This window comes from Haliotis rubra, unplaced genomic scaffold (genome assembly GCF_003918875.1).
Source record: "Haliotis rubra isolate DU_JTF1 unplaced genomic scaffold, ASM391887v1 Scf402, whole genome shotgun sequence".
NCBI lineage: Eukaryota > Metazoa > Mollusca > Gastropoda > Lepetellida > Haliotidae > Haliotis > Haliotis rubra.
In genome coordinates, this window is record NW_025767083.1 from 988,439 (window position 1) to 1,004,043 (window position 15,605).

The 15,605-nt window shown below is 42.3% G+C and overlaps 1 protein-coding gene across 3 annotated transcripts in view; it reads left to right on the forward strand.

Moving 5' to 3' along the window:
* The window catches only part of LOC124287607 (endoglucanase 4-like), a 21,388-nt gene extending 6,052 nt beyond the window's left edge, over window positions 1-15,336 (forward strand). The window contains exons 8-16 of one of the 3 annotated variants that reach the window (XM_046724103.1): window positions 106-290; window positions 717-876; window positions 1,319-1,430; window positions 1,552-1,702; window positions 2,077-2,224; window positions 2,881-3,046; window positions 3,204-3,335; window positions 14,859-14,917; window positions 15,246-15,336. In XM_046724103.1, the coding sequence (XP_046580059.1) occupies window positions 106-290; window positions 717-876; window positions 1,319-1,430; window positions 1,552-1,702; window positions 2,077-2,224; window positions 2,881-3,046; window positions 3,204-3,335; window positions 14,859-14,917; window positions 15,246-15,301 (1,169 nt within the window). In that variant the 3' untranslated portion in view covers window positions 15,302-15,336. Of the gene's footprint in view, window positions 1-105; window positions 291-716; window positions 877-1,318; window positions 1,431-1,551; window positions 1,703-2,076; window positions 2,225-2,880; window positions 3,047-3,203; window positions 3,395-3,795; window positions 3,897-14,844; window positions 14,918-15,245 lie in introns of those variants that run through there. The other 2 variants (XM_046724102.1, XM_046724104.1) reach the window with 2 other exon arrangements.
* The last annotated feature ends 269 nt before the right edge of the window (window positions 15,337-15,605 follow it).

Consider the following 15,605-nt stretch of genomic DNA (forward strand, 5'->3'; position numbering starts at 1 on the left):
GGGAAAGGGGGAAGGAATGGATGTTTGGTCTTGTCCTGCTACTGATTGTTGAATTTTAACTAAGCAGAAGTGTTACGGTTGGTGAATCTGTCTATGTCTTCCTAGCTGGTGACCACGTCAAGTTCAACTTCCCCATGTCGTGGTCCACCACCATCCTCACCTGGAGTCTGCTGCAGTGGAAGGAGGCGTACGTGGAGTCCGGCCAGTACGACAACATGCTGGACAGCATCAGGTGGCCGCTCGACTACCTCCTCAAGTGTCACACAGCCAAGGACGAACTCTATGTACAGGTAAGTCCCTTAGAACTTGCTATTTGGTTTGTTGTTTACGTCCGCACTCACCAATATTCAGCTATATGTAAATAATCGAGTCTGGACCAGACAATCCAGTGGTCAACAGCATGAGCATCGATCTACGTAATTAGGATACGACCAATCGATCACGTTAGTCGCCTTTTTGCTGGGGCTAATTCAACTCACGGGCTTGTGAACTACAGTACAGAGGAGTCCCCTAGAACTCTATGTACAGATGAGTCCTCTGGATCTCTATGTACAGGACGTCTCCTAGAACTCTATGTACAGATGAGTCTCCCAATGGCCGCTCAACTACTTCCTCAAGTTCCACACAACCAAAATGGAACTCTTAAACGCCAAATATGAAAGAACGTATCTGTTCTTCGCTACATTGCGTTTACAAGTGTCTGCTGTATATCGAAGGTTGGAAACGGAGGGGCAGACCACAGTTTCTGGGGCCGACCGGAAGACATGAAAATGGCCAGACCCGCGTTTAAGATCACCCCTTCAAAACCCGGAAGTGACGTAGCTGGACAAACTGCAGCTGCCTTTGCCGCAGGATCGATGGCATTTAAGGACAAAGGTAGAGAATAACAATGATCTAGATCTCTCTGATCAGCCGGAATATGCATAATGACGTTAGATAGTTTCAAAAGCATTCACCTGATCATCCCAATCATATGTTTTACAATAAAATATGTATATGTTACTATGTAGCACGATACAAGAGAATCGAGACCCTCTGTATAGATCTTGTCATGATCCTTTCGTTGTGGAAAGTAGTTGGGTGAGATCTGAACTTGTCAGCTCTTGCAGTGCACATGGTAACATTTGAGACCCACTTTCATCCCACGTCTTGCTGTGGCATGATTGGTTATAGCTTATATGGGAATACGATTTAACGTGTATAAATATGTAGGTAAAATAGTCACTTGAAATCTATTTACGTTTTCACTACTGCAGTGCCTTTTAAATAAACCAAGCTTCTATTGAGATGGCAACAGCTATGTTTTTGTCATCATCAGACGCTGCCTATTCCAAGACACTGTTGGACCACGCTGTACAGCTGTATGACTTCGCCATGGCCAACAAGGGACGATACAGCCAGAGTGTTCCAGCAGCCGCCCAGTTCTATCCGTATGTCATATATTCCCTTATGCAAGTTGGGTTATACTGATGGTGATGTAACGGCTAGATATCCATACAGTGTCTCTGTGTACCATTTAATGAGAAAAAACAAACATGTATCTGCACACAGGTCCACGAACAACACGGACGAGCACGCCTGGGCCGGACTGTGGCTGTATCAGGCTACTGGAGACCCGAAATACCTGACGGAGGCTGAGAAATATCACCAGCCTGGCGAGGCGTGGGGCATGAGTTGGGACGACAACCAGGCCGCCAACAATGTACGATATTTTTACATGCACTTGAGACAGGGCGCATGTCTGACATATTTATGCATTCCTTGCTTTCTATCTTGTTTGAGTGAGGATCAAAATGTAAGAGGCCTATGGTCGAAGGAAGTATTTAACAAAAGGAAGCTAACTCTAACCTGCCTTCCTCAAGACGGATTTACAAACTACAATTCCCAGGCCTTCTTCCCGAGTTAAACCTGACGGATGGTACCATTGATGCGCTACATTACAATTACGAACATTTGATGGCAGTTAATTCATGGGGAAACTATATGTTTACCATTTATCTACTGTGAACTTAAGTTTTTCAGCTTAAGGAATTTCACGTTTTTCTCATACGAGTCGGTGTTTTCAAATTTGGGCAGATCCTGTTCTACAAGCTGACCCGTAAAGACATCTACAAACAGGACCTGGAGGACACATTCGAGAAGTACTGGTTCCCCAATCAGGTCATTAAGTACACACCTAAAGGACTGGCGTGGAGGCTGCAGTGGGGATCTCTCAGATATGCATGTAGGTGTAATGTCTCAAATATGCATGTAGGTGTAATGTCCCAGATATCGTGTTGCTTTAATGTTTCAGATATGCATGTAGGTGTAATGTCTCAAATATGCATGTAGGTGTAATGTCCCAGATATCATGTTGCTTTAATGTTTCAGATATGCATGTAGGTGTAATGTCTCAGATATGCATGTAGGTGTAATGTCCCAGATAATGTAATGTCCCAGATATCATGTTGCTTTAATGTTTCAGATATGCATGTAGGTGTAATGTCTCAAATATGCATGTAGGTGTAATGTCCCAGATATCATGTTGCTTTAATGTTTCAGATATGAATGTAGGGGTATTGACTGAGATATGTATATTGGTATCTCTTTGCTTTTGCAAATGTATGTGTCTAAAGGTTGAATGTCTGTATGAAGGTCCGTCAACATTCCTTCGAGACAAATGTATTTCACCCCACAACACATGCTCCCATGTCTTGCCAATATGATGATTTTGTATGGTAAACAGTGGCACAGTGAATACATCATTCTAACGTGAAGATGTGAAGAAAGTTTCATCTCCATTGGCTTCTACATTCACCTACAGCCACAACTGATGTTTAACTGAAATGCTAGCCGCAATTGTAGAAACTCACTTCAATATTAGATTGGATCTACTTTTAGCCAACATGGCGTTAGCAGCTCTGATGGCTGCAGAGGCAGGAGTGAACCCGGACAAGTACCGAGAGTGGGCCATGAGTCAGATCCACTATGCTCTGGGAGACACTGGATTCAGCTATCTCATTGGGTTCGGCAAGAACTACCCACACAGTCCCCATCACAGATCAAGGTAGGAACTGTCATAATGATGAATATCACAGTGACGAAAGTAGGAATTGATATCGACCTTGGTTAACAATATGCTTAGGGATTATATCTTGAGAGTTTTCTTGTGTGGAATAATTACAAGTTATGACGGAACTTCAGTAGTCACGGTGCAACTTCAGCTCCTGTCCCTGGCCACCGGCTCCTTGTGGACCCCAGGTGATGTCCAGCCACGCCCCTAATGTCCACACCCTGTACGGAGCTATGGTAGGAGGGCCCGATAGCAGTGACGGCTACAAGGACGACCGATCCAACTACGTCAACAACGAGGTGGCCTGTGACTACAACGCTGGGTTCCAGGCCGCTGTGGCAGGTGTGTGTTTCTTGTTGCCCCGTCCAGTAAGTGTCACAAACATAATTAAACTAAGACTTATCTGAATAATAATTTGCACCAGGGAATGTGTGGTACTTACATGTTAGCAAGCTGTTTTTTTCCATTTCATTTACAGCAGAGTTTGAACAAAGATGAAGCATATCGACATTTCACAATCTCCATGTTTTCATGACTAAAATGTGTTAAATTCTTTATTCGATTCACCATCAGTTATGTAAACTAGTGATATTATATAACTTCAGTGTAATGGTAGTACCTCTGTTGAGTTATAAGTCCATAATACAGCCCATGTGCATTTTATACCTCAGTTGTGAGGTCTGCTGACCCACACCATACCAATATGTCCTCAATACACGCCATGTGTTTGTTTCCTCGATCAGGTCTGAGATCTCTTGCCAATAGAAACATCCACCCGGAACAGCTGGGACCCTAGAGTTACAGAGTTCGGATCATTACTGGATAAAATAAACAGAGACATCTACTGCGTTTTCATATTGTTTTCACTTGAATCTAGTGACTGAAATCACGAGCATCGTTGGTAAAATTTTCGGACACTAATCAAAGAACGATGTGTACACTGCATGTGGTTATCGGAACACTTAGCTAAGATGATCTGAACCCACCAATTTGTAATGGGTTTGAACAGACTGACAAACCAGCGTAAAACGCTTACGTACCTTTGCTATTTAGCCTTTCTGATTGTAAAGGAGAACAAATCAACCATGAATTTGTGTTCATATTGGCATTGATGAACAGATATGTGACAAATCAGTCATTTATTACACAGGCGTGGGTTGTTTCCTCATGAAATCGGTTGATATGGTGTTTATCAGTCGACAAGTTATTGTATTTGCTGTCCGTTTTAACTTACTTATCCAAGGCAAGAAATTCTATTCAGGAGTTTCCAGCCAAACGAGAATATACAAGGAAGAGAGTTTTTATGGATGTCAACTTCTTATTATGATGAACACAACGTTTCGGAATCGAACCAGGGTCTTGGGCGTTCTGACCGGACAAACAAACAGACAGATCCCTTTACATACAAATAAATGAAAGCCACGAAATCGGAATACATGGATCGTTTATTCAGAATGCATTTTGTTTTTCCCCATGGAAAGAAGAAATCGTTAAAGGGTCCACAGACAAACCATGGAGCTTGTTTCCCCCAGAATGTACAGAATGTGTTCAGTCATCTCAAGAAACCAAAGGTTAGGTGGCAGAGTAATTCATTGTAAACAGTGTTTTCACTGTATCACAAGGAAGACTCAGTTTGAGGGATGTTGGGTGCATGTTACTCTATTTAGACTGGGAGCACACTCGTGACTATCACCTGACATTACGACATTACATGGAGAGCAGCACTATGTCTGTGAAGCTGAAGTATCTGTTCACCCTGCATCCCAGCCAAGCTCTCTAGGAAACTTTACCACTGTTGTTCCGAGATGGATGATAGCATCACTCTCTCTATTGCTATAATCACTGCCTTTTTATTGGATTGCTCCTGGATTCATACTGCCAGTATATCTTGAACTGTACATTGTAATTCCTTAGCAGTAATACATACTGGTTTGTAAACTTAGTTGACATTAGATTACATTTGGTAATTGTACAAACTTTCTTTGTTATTTTATTGTTTAAATGGTTTGACTGGTTTCTTTGTTATTGCATGAACTGACTGGTTTCTGGTTAAAGTATTGTTTTAACTTGGAATTTGACACACAACATTCTGAAACCTCCCATGCTACTTCCATCCCATTTGTAACCTGATTGTAAGAAACCGATATACCACATACACTGACCCATTGTTTTCAAAAGGTAATTACATTTTAGTATTACATTAAGTTTGGCAATATCTTCCAATTAGGATTTGATTTGACCATTGTTCCTTGACTAGGTTCCCAATTCTGTCATTATTCACAACATCACGACGTCATAATAGTGAAGTGTACTTACAAGCTAAACGATGCACACGTTGCTTCATATTCTTTCACAGGGAGTGAGTGAGTATGTTTTTACGACGCTTTCAGCCATAGTCAAGCAATAGAACTCCAGGGAACTCCAAGAGGATGGGCTTCACACCATGTGGGGAAAGGGGCGCGGGTTTTCCACGTGACGAGAAAATGTTTTAACCACTAGGCTACCCCTAGATTAGAAATCTGTAATTCTAAATACACATAGGTTCCCGAAAGAAATATCAAACATATACACGCCTCTTTAGATGTTTCTTGTTATGATCACCAAATGCCTCAACAGTACAAAACAGCAAGCACAGCGAACATGTGTCAAAATATCAAAATTGTCTTGAGATTCATTTGCTTTACTTGAATTTACCAAAGACGCCTTCAAGATTTGAAACTTGTCTTTTATCAAGGTAAAACACAGAACAAGTCATGTTCTCCTATCAGCAGATAAGAGTGAACCATACTGTGGTTCACATCAGGAAAAGAAATTAAATAAAGCGTATTTAGAGTGGGGATTTTAAGATTTTCTATTTTGAATCTTGTCATTGCCATATGCTAGTGCTTGCATTACATTTTACTTATGTTTGATAGATATAATATATACGCGGTGCATACAATATATACGTGATGCCCCTGAAACTAAATCAGGTCAAGGTGTCATACCATATATAGCATGTGTCTTTCTTGAACAAGAAGTGTGTCCGTCTTATCAGAGGTGACACCTTTAATTAGATTGATAAATAAAAATCGCAAACGTGTGTAGCATATGACATGACCGACGGCATTCACAGGTATATGTATGGATTTTTATTTACATTTCAATAGATTCACATTGACTTGACATTAAGTGTGATGTGTTATTGTAGTGGGTGGCAGGTCATGCAGTGGATCTGGACTCTGGTGGCACTGTCATGTATCATTGCGGGCTTCAACACAGGCACCATGAAATCATTGTCTCAAATATATATGCTTCATAATATGAGAAAAGGGAGTTATATTCCCTTAAAGTATTCTAGACAAGTGTAAGTAATACCTTGTGGATTGTCAAACACTTTACCTGTAACATATGCTATATGCTCAGGGTCAGGCACCTAATCGCCAGCATACGAAGCCAGCTTCCACGTTGGCTGAGAGGGTTAGACGGCTGACTCTGTGTCCTGCATAACATGTATGACGTTCGTTCGTTCGTTCGTTCGTTCATTCATTCTCAGTACTATTACATGTACCTGTAGTGATACGTGTAAAACCTTTCGCCAGTAACAGGATATTGTGGATAAACAATAAACATTTTGAGCATCATCCACCGTATTCCATTTGTTGCAGTTAACATGTTTGTCTTGGTGCTGCTGGCGACATTTGTCGCCCTTTCAGTGAGTGATCTTAACGTAAACATCGGCAACCACTGGCCCGGGGGGTTCCAGGTTCGAGCCTGCATACCTATCACTACAGAGCTGCACACGTGGAAAGTCCACGTCAAGTTTGACCAGGCTGTCGAAGGCCTTGAGGTTTGTTCATCAAAGATGAATGAATGAATGACAATTGATTGTATCGCGCCTAATATCCAGGTTATTGCCAGCTCAGTTGCGCGTTACAGAAAGATTACAAAATGATAAAAATCCCAGCGATGCTTGAAAAAGACAGTAAAAGCTAAGATGTCGAAAAAAGTACAGGTTTTTGTTCAGGTAGCTGTGGCAACCTCTCAGTGAAATACGTATCTCTTTAACTGATAAAACTCCTCTTGGATAAACTGAAATATTACGAGTAGATTATTACACGAAATTAGTTTGAGACACACAAATAGTTATCTGAATCTCGCACTCTGAGCACAATCAGCTATTTCCGCTGCAAACAGACCTCTGAGTTGACTCGAATCACTGTAAGCTGCGACCACTCGTCAAAGCTTTCCTTACCTCGATCTGTTTGGGTTTGAGTTCAAAATGTACTCTAATAATGTTTTAGCACGCACACACGCACGAACACACAAACTAATAATGCTCCAATCCGAATTTCTCTCCTATATGTATAAAATATTAATAGTTAGCCTAAAGTCACCACGCAGAGATGTTAAAATTGCATTTCGGAAGGAAAATGTTCCTTTCAGACCAGGATTTTTACCTAGGAATGTACCAGTACTTGCTTCCTCTGAGTCTGTCTTTGACACATACCGTGTTCATGAAGATATCGGACTGGTCAGAATCCTTTGTTCGTCAGACCATGTCAGTGACTGTGAGCTCGAGTACACCTGTTGTCATCACGATGTGCGAAAGGGAACACCTGTTTACGATTTAATCATCAGCGTGATGTCTGCCATCCAAAGCTGACATATCGTGACATAGCTGAAATACATGTTTTGCACAAAACGATGTTAGGCCAAAACACAGATTATCGCAGGAACATGTGAACATATACATATCAACTATAATAATTTACTGTCCTCAGACGGGTACTGCAGATGTCCATATGATGGACGGGGGGATGGAGTTTGTCCTCTCCAACAAACAATGGAATGCCAATGAACATGTAGGAGATAAACTTTGTTTGGACTTAGTGGCCAAAACTACTGGGGACATTCAGCCTAAAGTGACGATGTCTGTAGAAGGGATGAACAGCACAGGGACCATAGGAAACCCTTCTAACAACAACAATAACAACAACAACCAGCAGACTGCTGCAACACCGGGTGTCACAGTGACTGTCCCAATATCTACGAATGTCAGTAAGTAGTATGTGCACTCTACATACCTATAAGCAACCACAAATTAAATACTAGTTTCAGTTACTGTTCAAAACGTCAATGCCAATGACGTTCACTCTTGAACTTCTGCTGAAGCAGATTCCATAGGCGCAAGAAGACAAATTACATAATATATTCATGGATTACTGAAAGTAAGTGATGACATCAGATATCCGTGACAAACCTAAGATTACCTTCCTGTAAAAGGCACGTTTGGATACGTTACTATCATATAGCCAGTACATACAGTTCTCTAGATATCTCTAAGTGTCAGAGACTATCTGCTCCTGAAGTGCAATTTCTCCTGTTTCATTATGTTCTCCTGGATAATGAGTATTGCCAGGCCACAGATTTCCACGATACATTTACACTGGCAATAGACATATTCGATGTGGAACTAATTCCACTTGGAATTGATCATCGCTGACACAGGCAAGAGTTAAGTTCTAAATTCTTGTCGGAACTAAAGCCTCTTCCGTATTCGGGTTGCACGAGTCACAGCAATGCCTAGATGTACTGTACTCCACAATACATTAGCGGCACGTTACCCTGAACAGCATCATGTACATAATTGAGGTTTTCCACCACTCTGTTGTGTGTTTCAGGTACAGGTATTGGTGGTGGGGAAGAGATCACTACAAACAACATGCAGATCTACAATGACTGGGGGAACAGGTTTGAAGCCGAGTTTTCCTTCACTGCTACTGAAAACATAGAAGGTTGGGAGGTGGCCATTAACTTCTCAGAGCCGGTTGATAAACTGGACGTAAGTTATACCCCACGTTCATCGTTTTGAGGATATCCATGGGAACATGGCGTATTGTTGATTATTGTCAGTCTTCAGTTTCCTGCTGAATTTCTGATTATACGTCAGTCAATCGAAAGTTTTCTTTTAAAAAACACAAATATTTATGTTATCAATAGACAGATTGATTAAACGACTTTTACGTAGAGATGCCATGGAGTTTAGTTTCTGTATTGCGTATGATGGAACGTTACCAATCTACGTCTTGCCCCTTAATCATCATCTGTTGGGACCACAAACAAGTTGCCTACACTAACATGAATGGCCATTCTTTGTTATGTCCGTTGTATCCTTTGGTTGCTTTTGGCAAACCATTTGATCGAAACATATTTTATATCCAGATAAGCTGAGTTTTTCCAAGTTGATTTTCCTGAATGTACGAGTGTACTTAAGTACATTGTATATTATTGCTATAAAGGTTCCTTGTCTTCATGTGACTATATGTCAAATTGATTAATGTCATGTTACAGCTGTGGGTAGCCGATGTGTACAAAAAGTCTGCGGATGGCAAAAACTGGGTGGTCATCAATAAGCAAGACAGGGTATTCTACTCAAAGGGGGAAACTGTGAAACTCCGCTTCTTTGGCAACACACAGGCGTCGTCCGCTCCAACTGCTGTCGCAACACTCACCAACCTCGGTCACGACGACAATGGATTTCCAAACGTGAAGAACAGTAAGTAGGAGGAGGAGGGAGGGAGCATCAGAATAAAAGCCTTGTTTTGGTTAGCACTCACGGCTACTCTCCTGTTGCAGCTGAAACGTCCAATGTCGAGAAATTCATTGCTTCAGTATTCTGATTTCATTTCCCTCTTAAGTCCACTGACTCAATAAACAGCTTGCACAGAGTTTGCAAACCACTTGAAAGTAGGAAAATGATCATGTTGTAGTTTGATTATGTAAGTCAACAGAACACACATGAAATCAGTGTTTGCCATACACTTAACAGCCGGAGGCACCAAGTACAACTACGATGAGGTCCTCTACAAGTCCATTCTGTTCTATGACGCTCAGAGGTCAGGCAAACTTCCGGCCAACAACCCCATCCCCTGGAGAGCAGATTCCGCCCTCGGAGACAAGGGCGATAATGGGGAGGACCTCACTGGAGGATGGTATGACGGTAAGTGCAGTTTCACAATGTTTTGGCGACATCAAACTAAAAATGTCTCCATCTTTGGTAGGCAGTGACGTTTGTCTACTTGTTGGTCCGTCTGGCCACACAGACGTTTTCTTTCAACGTTTCGTATACATAATGAAAACAGTAAGAATAATGCAGAACCGGCAGGTGTATCATAAATCTGTGTCAATGGAAGTAGATATTTCGTAAACCTATCACGACCTTACACCGGGTTTAACCACAAATTTCAAGGGAAAGGATGACGTTTTGAATGTTGGCACATTTGATAATATTGAATACAATGGTGCCTTTCAAATGCTGAGTTATGAAACTAGAAAAGAGCATTAAGCAATTTTGTCTCATCGGCCCTACAATAAGGAATACCCAAGGTATTAAATCGCCGTGTGACCCGTGAAGATTGGGATTGATCTTTAGCAACCCATGCTTGTGGTTTAGGGGCGAATAACGTGATCACTTAGACACGGATGATGATTTGGTCGATGCATGTCATCGTATCCCAATTGCGCGGATCAATGCTCATGATGCCAATCACTGGATTGTCTAGTCTACACTCGATTATCTACAAACAGTGGTCATATAGCTGAAGATGTGACGTTAAACAAAAAGCAAACCCCGAGGTGTATCCTGACTGTGTATCATATGAGACAAAACGGAGAAAGAACGAAGTTTGCCTGATCCAACTTCAGGAACTTGTTTAGCAGTAAAAGTCTACGGTTGGTGAATCTGTCCATGTCTTCCTAGCTGGTGACCACGTCAAGTTCAACTTCCCCATGTCGTGGTCCACCACCATCCTCACCTGGAGTCTGCTGCAGTGGAAGGAGGCGTATGTGGAGTCCGGCCAGTACGACAACATGCTGGACAGCATCAAGTGGCCGCTCGACTACCTCCTCAAGTGTCACACAGCGAAGGACGAACTCTATGTACAGGTGAGCCCCTTCGAACTTTGTGTATTTCATATATACAGGCCTCCTCGATATCTCAAGGGTATACGTTACGATCACTCTGCACTATACCCTGGATTCATCCACGGCTTTTTATGTTGATTTTATTACCTCCCTTGGCTGGCTTTTATCCAATCAGGTGTCTACGCTGGGAAGTTGAGCGAACCAGTCACAACTCACTTTCACTTCTTAAATTATCTAACCGTTTAAACTTGGCAACACAATTGATGCAGAGGGTACTCTGAAGATGTGGAAGGAGTTCTTGTACATAATTTTTAAAGTTTCAGATCAGTCAACTTGTTTATATTATTTCTCAAATCTGAGTGGTACTGCAAACAAACCTTCGCGACTGCGACCGCTGTCAAGCTGTTGACACTGGCAAGCTCGGGTGTAACGGCGGCTTAGCTGATTGGCTACTGTGAGAATGCGGAGCCAGCAAAGGGAGGTAATATAATTATCGGGCCAAGGCGTGGATGCATCCAGGGTATAGTGCAGAGTGATCGTAACGTATACCCTGGAGATATCGAGGATGATGTACAGGTGAGTCCATCGGAACTTTATGTACTGGGGGGTCTCCTAGAACTCTATGTACAGGTGAATCCCCCCAAAAACCTATGTACAGGTGAGTCTCGTAGGTGCCACCCGATTACCTCCTGAAGTGTTACTAAACCAGGAACGATAGTATAGTTGAGTCCCATGCTTACTCTAGATACATAATGCAGAGACATACTTTAAGCCAGTGAAACTAATATCATACCGTTATTGCGTGAAAAGGGAGGTTACTTATACTTCATCGCAGTATGATGAAAGAATTCATATGTTCTCCATTATTTTGGCGGATGTTGTGTATCGTTGGTTTGTCCTTCGCTACATTACCTTGACAAGTGTGTGTTGTTTATTTTAGGTTGGAAACGGAGGGGCAGACCACAGTTTCTGGGGCCGACCGGAAGACATGAAAATGGCCAGACCCGCGTTTAAGATCACTCCTTCAAAACCCGGAAGTGACGTAGCTGGACAAACAGCAGCTGCCTTTGCCGCAGGATCAATGGCATTTAAGGACAAAGGTTGTCATATCTCCATTCATCAACTTTGCAATAAAAGAGAACGTATGTCTTATAGTTTTCAAAGAATTGTGTGGATTGTTTTGGTTTTTTTATTATACTCCAAAATAAGAACAGTTTCTTGGACATTTGTTTTGTTTCTGCACAGACGCAAACTACTCCACGACACTGTTGGACCACGCTGTACAGCTGTATGACTTCGCCATGGCCAACAAGGGTCGATACAGCCAGAGTGTTCCAGCAGCCGCCCAGTTTTATCCGTATGTCATATATTCCTTATCGAAGTTGGGTTATACTAATGATGATGTAATGGCTATCGATACAGTGTATCTGTGTACCATTTAATGAGAATAAACAAACATGTACCTGCACACAGGTCCACGAACAACACTGACGAGCATGCCTGGGCCGGACTATGGCTGTATCAGGCGACTGGAGACCCTAAATATCTGACTGAGGCCGAGAAATATCACCAGCCTGGCGAGGCGTGGGGCATGAGTTGGGACGACAACCAGGCGGCCAACAATGTACGTTACACCTGACGGCCAACAATGTACGTTAAACCTGACGGCCAACAATGTACGTTAAACCTGACGGCCAACAATGTACGTTAAACCTGACGGCCAACAATGTACGTTTAACAATGTCTTAGGGTTGTAAAATACTAGTAACCATCTTCAGTTGCAGAGAGATGAACTGTGTCTTACAATTGTGACGTTAGCTTTGGTTTATCTGTTATTCGTTGAGATTATTCACTATTATATTGCCGAATCTTGTACAATGTTCTGTTTGTCTGTTACTTTACACACTATTTCAACACTAATGCATTCTGTAGGTTCTGTTCTACAAGCTGACCCGTAAAGACATCTACAAACAGGACCTGGAGGACACGTTCGAGAAGTACTGGTTCCCTAATCAGGTCATTAAGTACACACCTCAAGGGCTGGCATGGAGGCTGCAGTGGGGATCTCTCAGATATGCATGTAGGTATAATGTCCCAGATATGCATGATTGTGTAATGTCCGAGATGTGCATGTAGATGTAATGTCTCAGAATGTATATACGTGTATTGTCTCAGATACGGCCGTTGGTCGAAAGTCTCAGATGTGCCTGCTGGTCTTATACTCTAATGTGCTGTTTCTCCTGTTCAGGCTGTGTATCTATATCACCCGTAAGAACTGAGGTTTTTTTATTGTTTCGGTTGTATTTACCGCTTCTTTGAACTTACGACTCATCATTCTTTTCGGAACCGTTGCCTTACTACACAAAAGCCGTAGAACGCCGTTTCAAGCAGTTGTTCCTATGATTGGGTCTACTTTCAGCCAACATGGCGTTAGCAGCTCTGATGGCTGCAGAGGCAGGAGTGAACCCGGACAAGTACCGAGAGTGGGCCATGAGTCAGATCCACTATGCTCTGGGAGACACTGGATTCAGCTATCTCATTGGGTTCGGCAAGAACTACCCACACAGTCCCCATCACAGATCAAGGTGGGCAGAACCCCAGACAGTATTCTGATCATACATAGATGTATATTTCTTAAAACGTACTGATACACTTCCCGATATAAGTAAACGTCAGATATGTGGATCCCCAGCAGAATAGGAAGATAATATGTGGCCAAACAAAAAGTAAAGGAACACCCAATTTCTTATAAACCAGGAATGAAATACGTGGTTAATATCATCAGTATACTGTATGACACCAGCAGCAAGCCAGGATCTGTACGGGTTGTGGCTATTAGAACACGTGGACATCTCTCTTGTAACACTGCATGGTGTCTCCACAACCGGATGTCTGGCACAGACAGGCCTCAAACATCACACACGTGTTGCATTAGGACACGAAAGACATTGTGTGGCCAGGGTAAAAATCATTTGCTGCTTGAGTAGGTCGACATGCACATATTCTGTGTGGGCGTTTCCTTTCATCAAGAAGTTGTGTCCAGTAACCAGAGGATCAGTTACAGGTTGTCAGATCTCTCAACTGTTCGTGTAATCACGTTTAACATTAAGATATGTCCTTCTGGCGCAAGTGGTCACATCTCCAAATAGAGAGTTAGCCATACGAATCATGTTCCAACACAGGGAATTCAACACAAAGCGATGTCTCAAAGCGCCCAATTCATTGTACTTGTCCTTCCACCCAGTCAGTACTATAAAAGACCTAAATGAAGAAAGTGTGGCTTTTCAGCACGTCGAGGACCACCAGCGCACTGGCATTCATTTCCGATTTATTCTATAGTTTTGTGTTTCTGTAAAGGTAATATATTTTGAGAGACAACGCTTTAATCTCAGACCATGTCTGATGTTGTCACCTGGCATTTCAGTTTTAGTTTGCAGTCACCATTAGATCAGAGAAATAAAGTACTGACTTACGTCTTTAACATGAAATCTACTTTAAATGGTTAAGATGAACAGGCGCGTTTCCAGACAACTTTTGTCTGGCGGGCACTTGGTATTCTGGGACCATGCCTGCATATTTGTGACGTTATCAGATAGGTCAGGTGAAAACCGCATTGTCACTGAGCAGGATTTGCTTTATCGTGAGTCATGTTTTACAACATATACTGCTCAAAAGAGTTAAAGAACTCCATATTCTTTGTTATCCTGTTTTCCCATGACAGTGCCATGACTGATAAACAATACTGACACAGAATCAGCGGCTCCCTGACTCCACTTTGTGATGTCCAGCCACTATATGGCGGCGGTCTAATGTCCACACCCAGACAATCCAGTGATCACGGAATGCCCTGGTAATTGGGAGGGCCAGATGACAGTGACGGCTACAAGGACGACCGATCCAACTACGTCAACAACGAGGTGGCCTGTGACTACAACGCCGGCTTCCAAGCCGCTGTGGCAGGTGCGTGGTGTTCTAGTAGCAATACATACCCTGTTACTTAGCATTATGTTGGATGGATTATAATGTGAAAATTATCTTGTGTTATATTTGATGTTTGAGTACAAGCAATTTGATCACATTTCATTTTATAATCGAATTTAAATGTTTACCTCTACATAACCAAACTACTTCTGGTTTTGAAATCTTGTTACGGCGGAGTGGAACAAGACCACCAAGTAATATGATGTTGACAGATTGAACAGACGCACCTCTCCTGATTGGAATATGAGGAGAAACTGTGAAAATTTAGTAGAAAAATGTTAAAACGTTTTTACTATTTTTGTTGTAGGGCTGAGGTCCCTGGTCACAAGAAAGGTTCATCCAGAACAGCTGACGAAGCCCTAACTTGAATATTCGTAATAAACTGAAATGAATGCATACAGTTGTGTTTTTCCGTTGCCGTTACACCTGGCCGTGATTCAACATAATTAAATACTTGCAGTATTATAAGTTGTTCACTGCTCTCGAGGGGAACATGGGCTCAGGCAATATAAACAAACATCGAGGGTACATCTACCGATGGCTTCAGCTACTCTCTTTAAACAATACGCAGCGGATAGTTCGTTGCAGTGCGTGGCGTCATTACGTCACAATAACACTGACGTCACAACGCAGTGCCACGTGAACAACTGAGTGAGTGAGTTTAGTT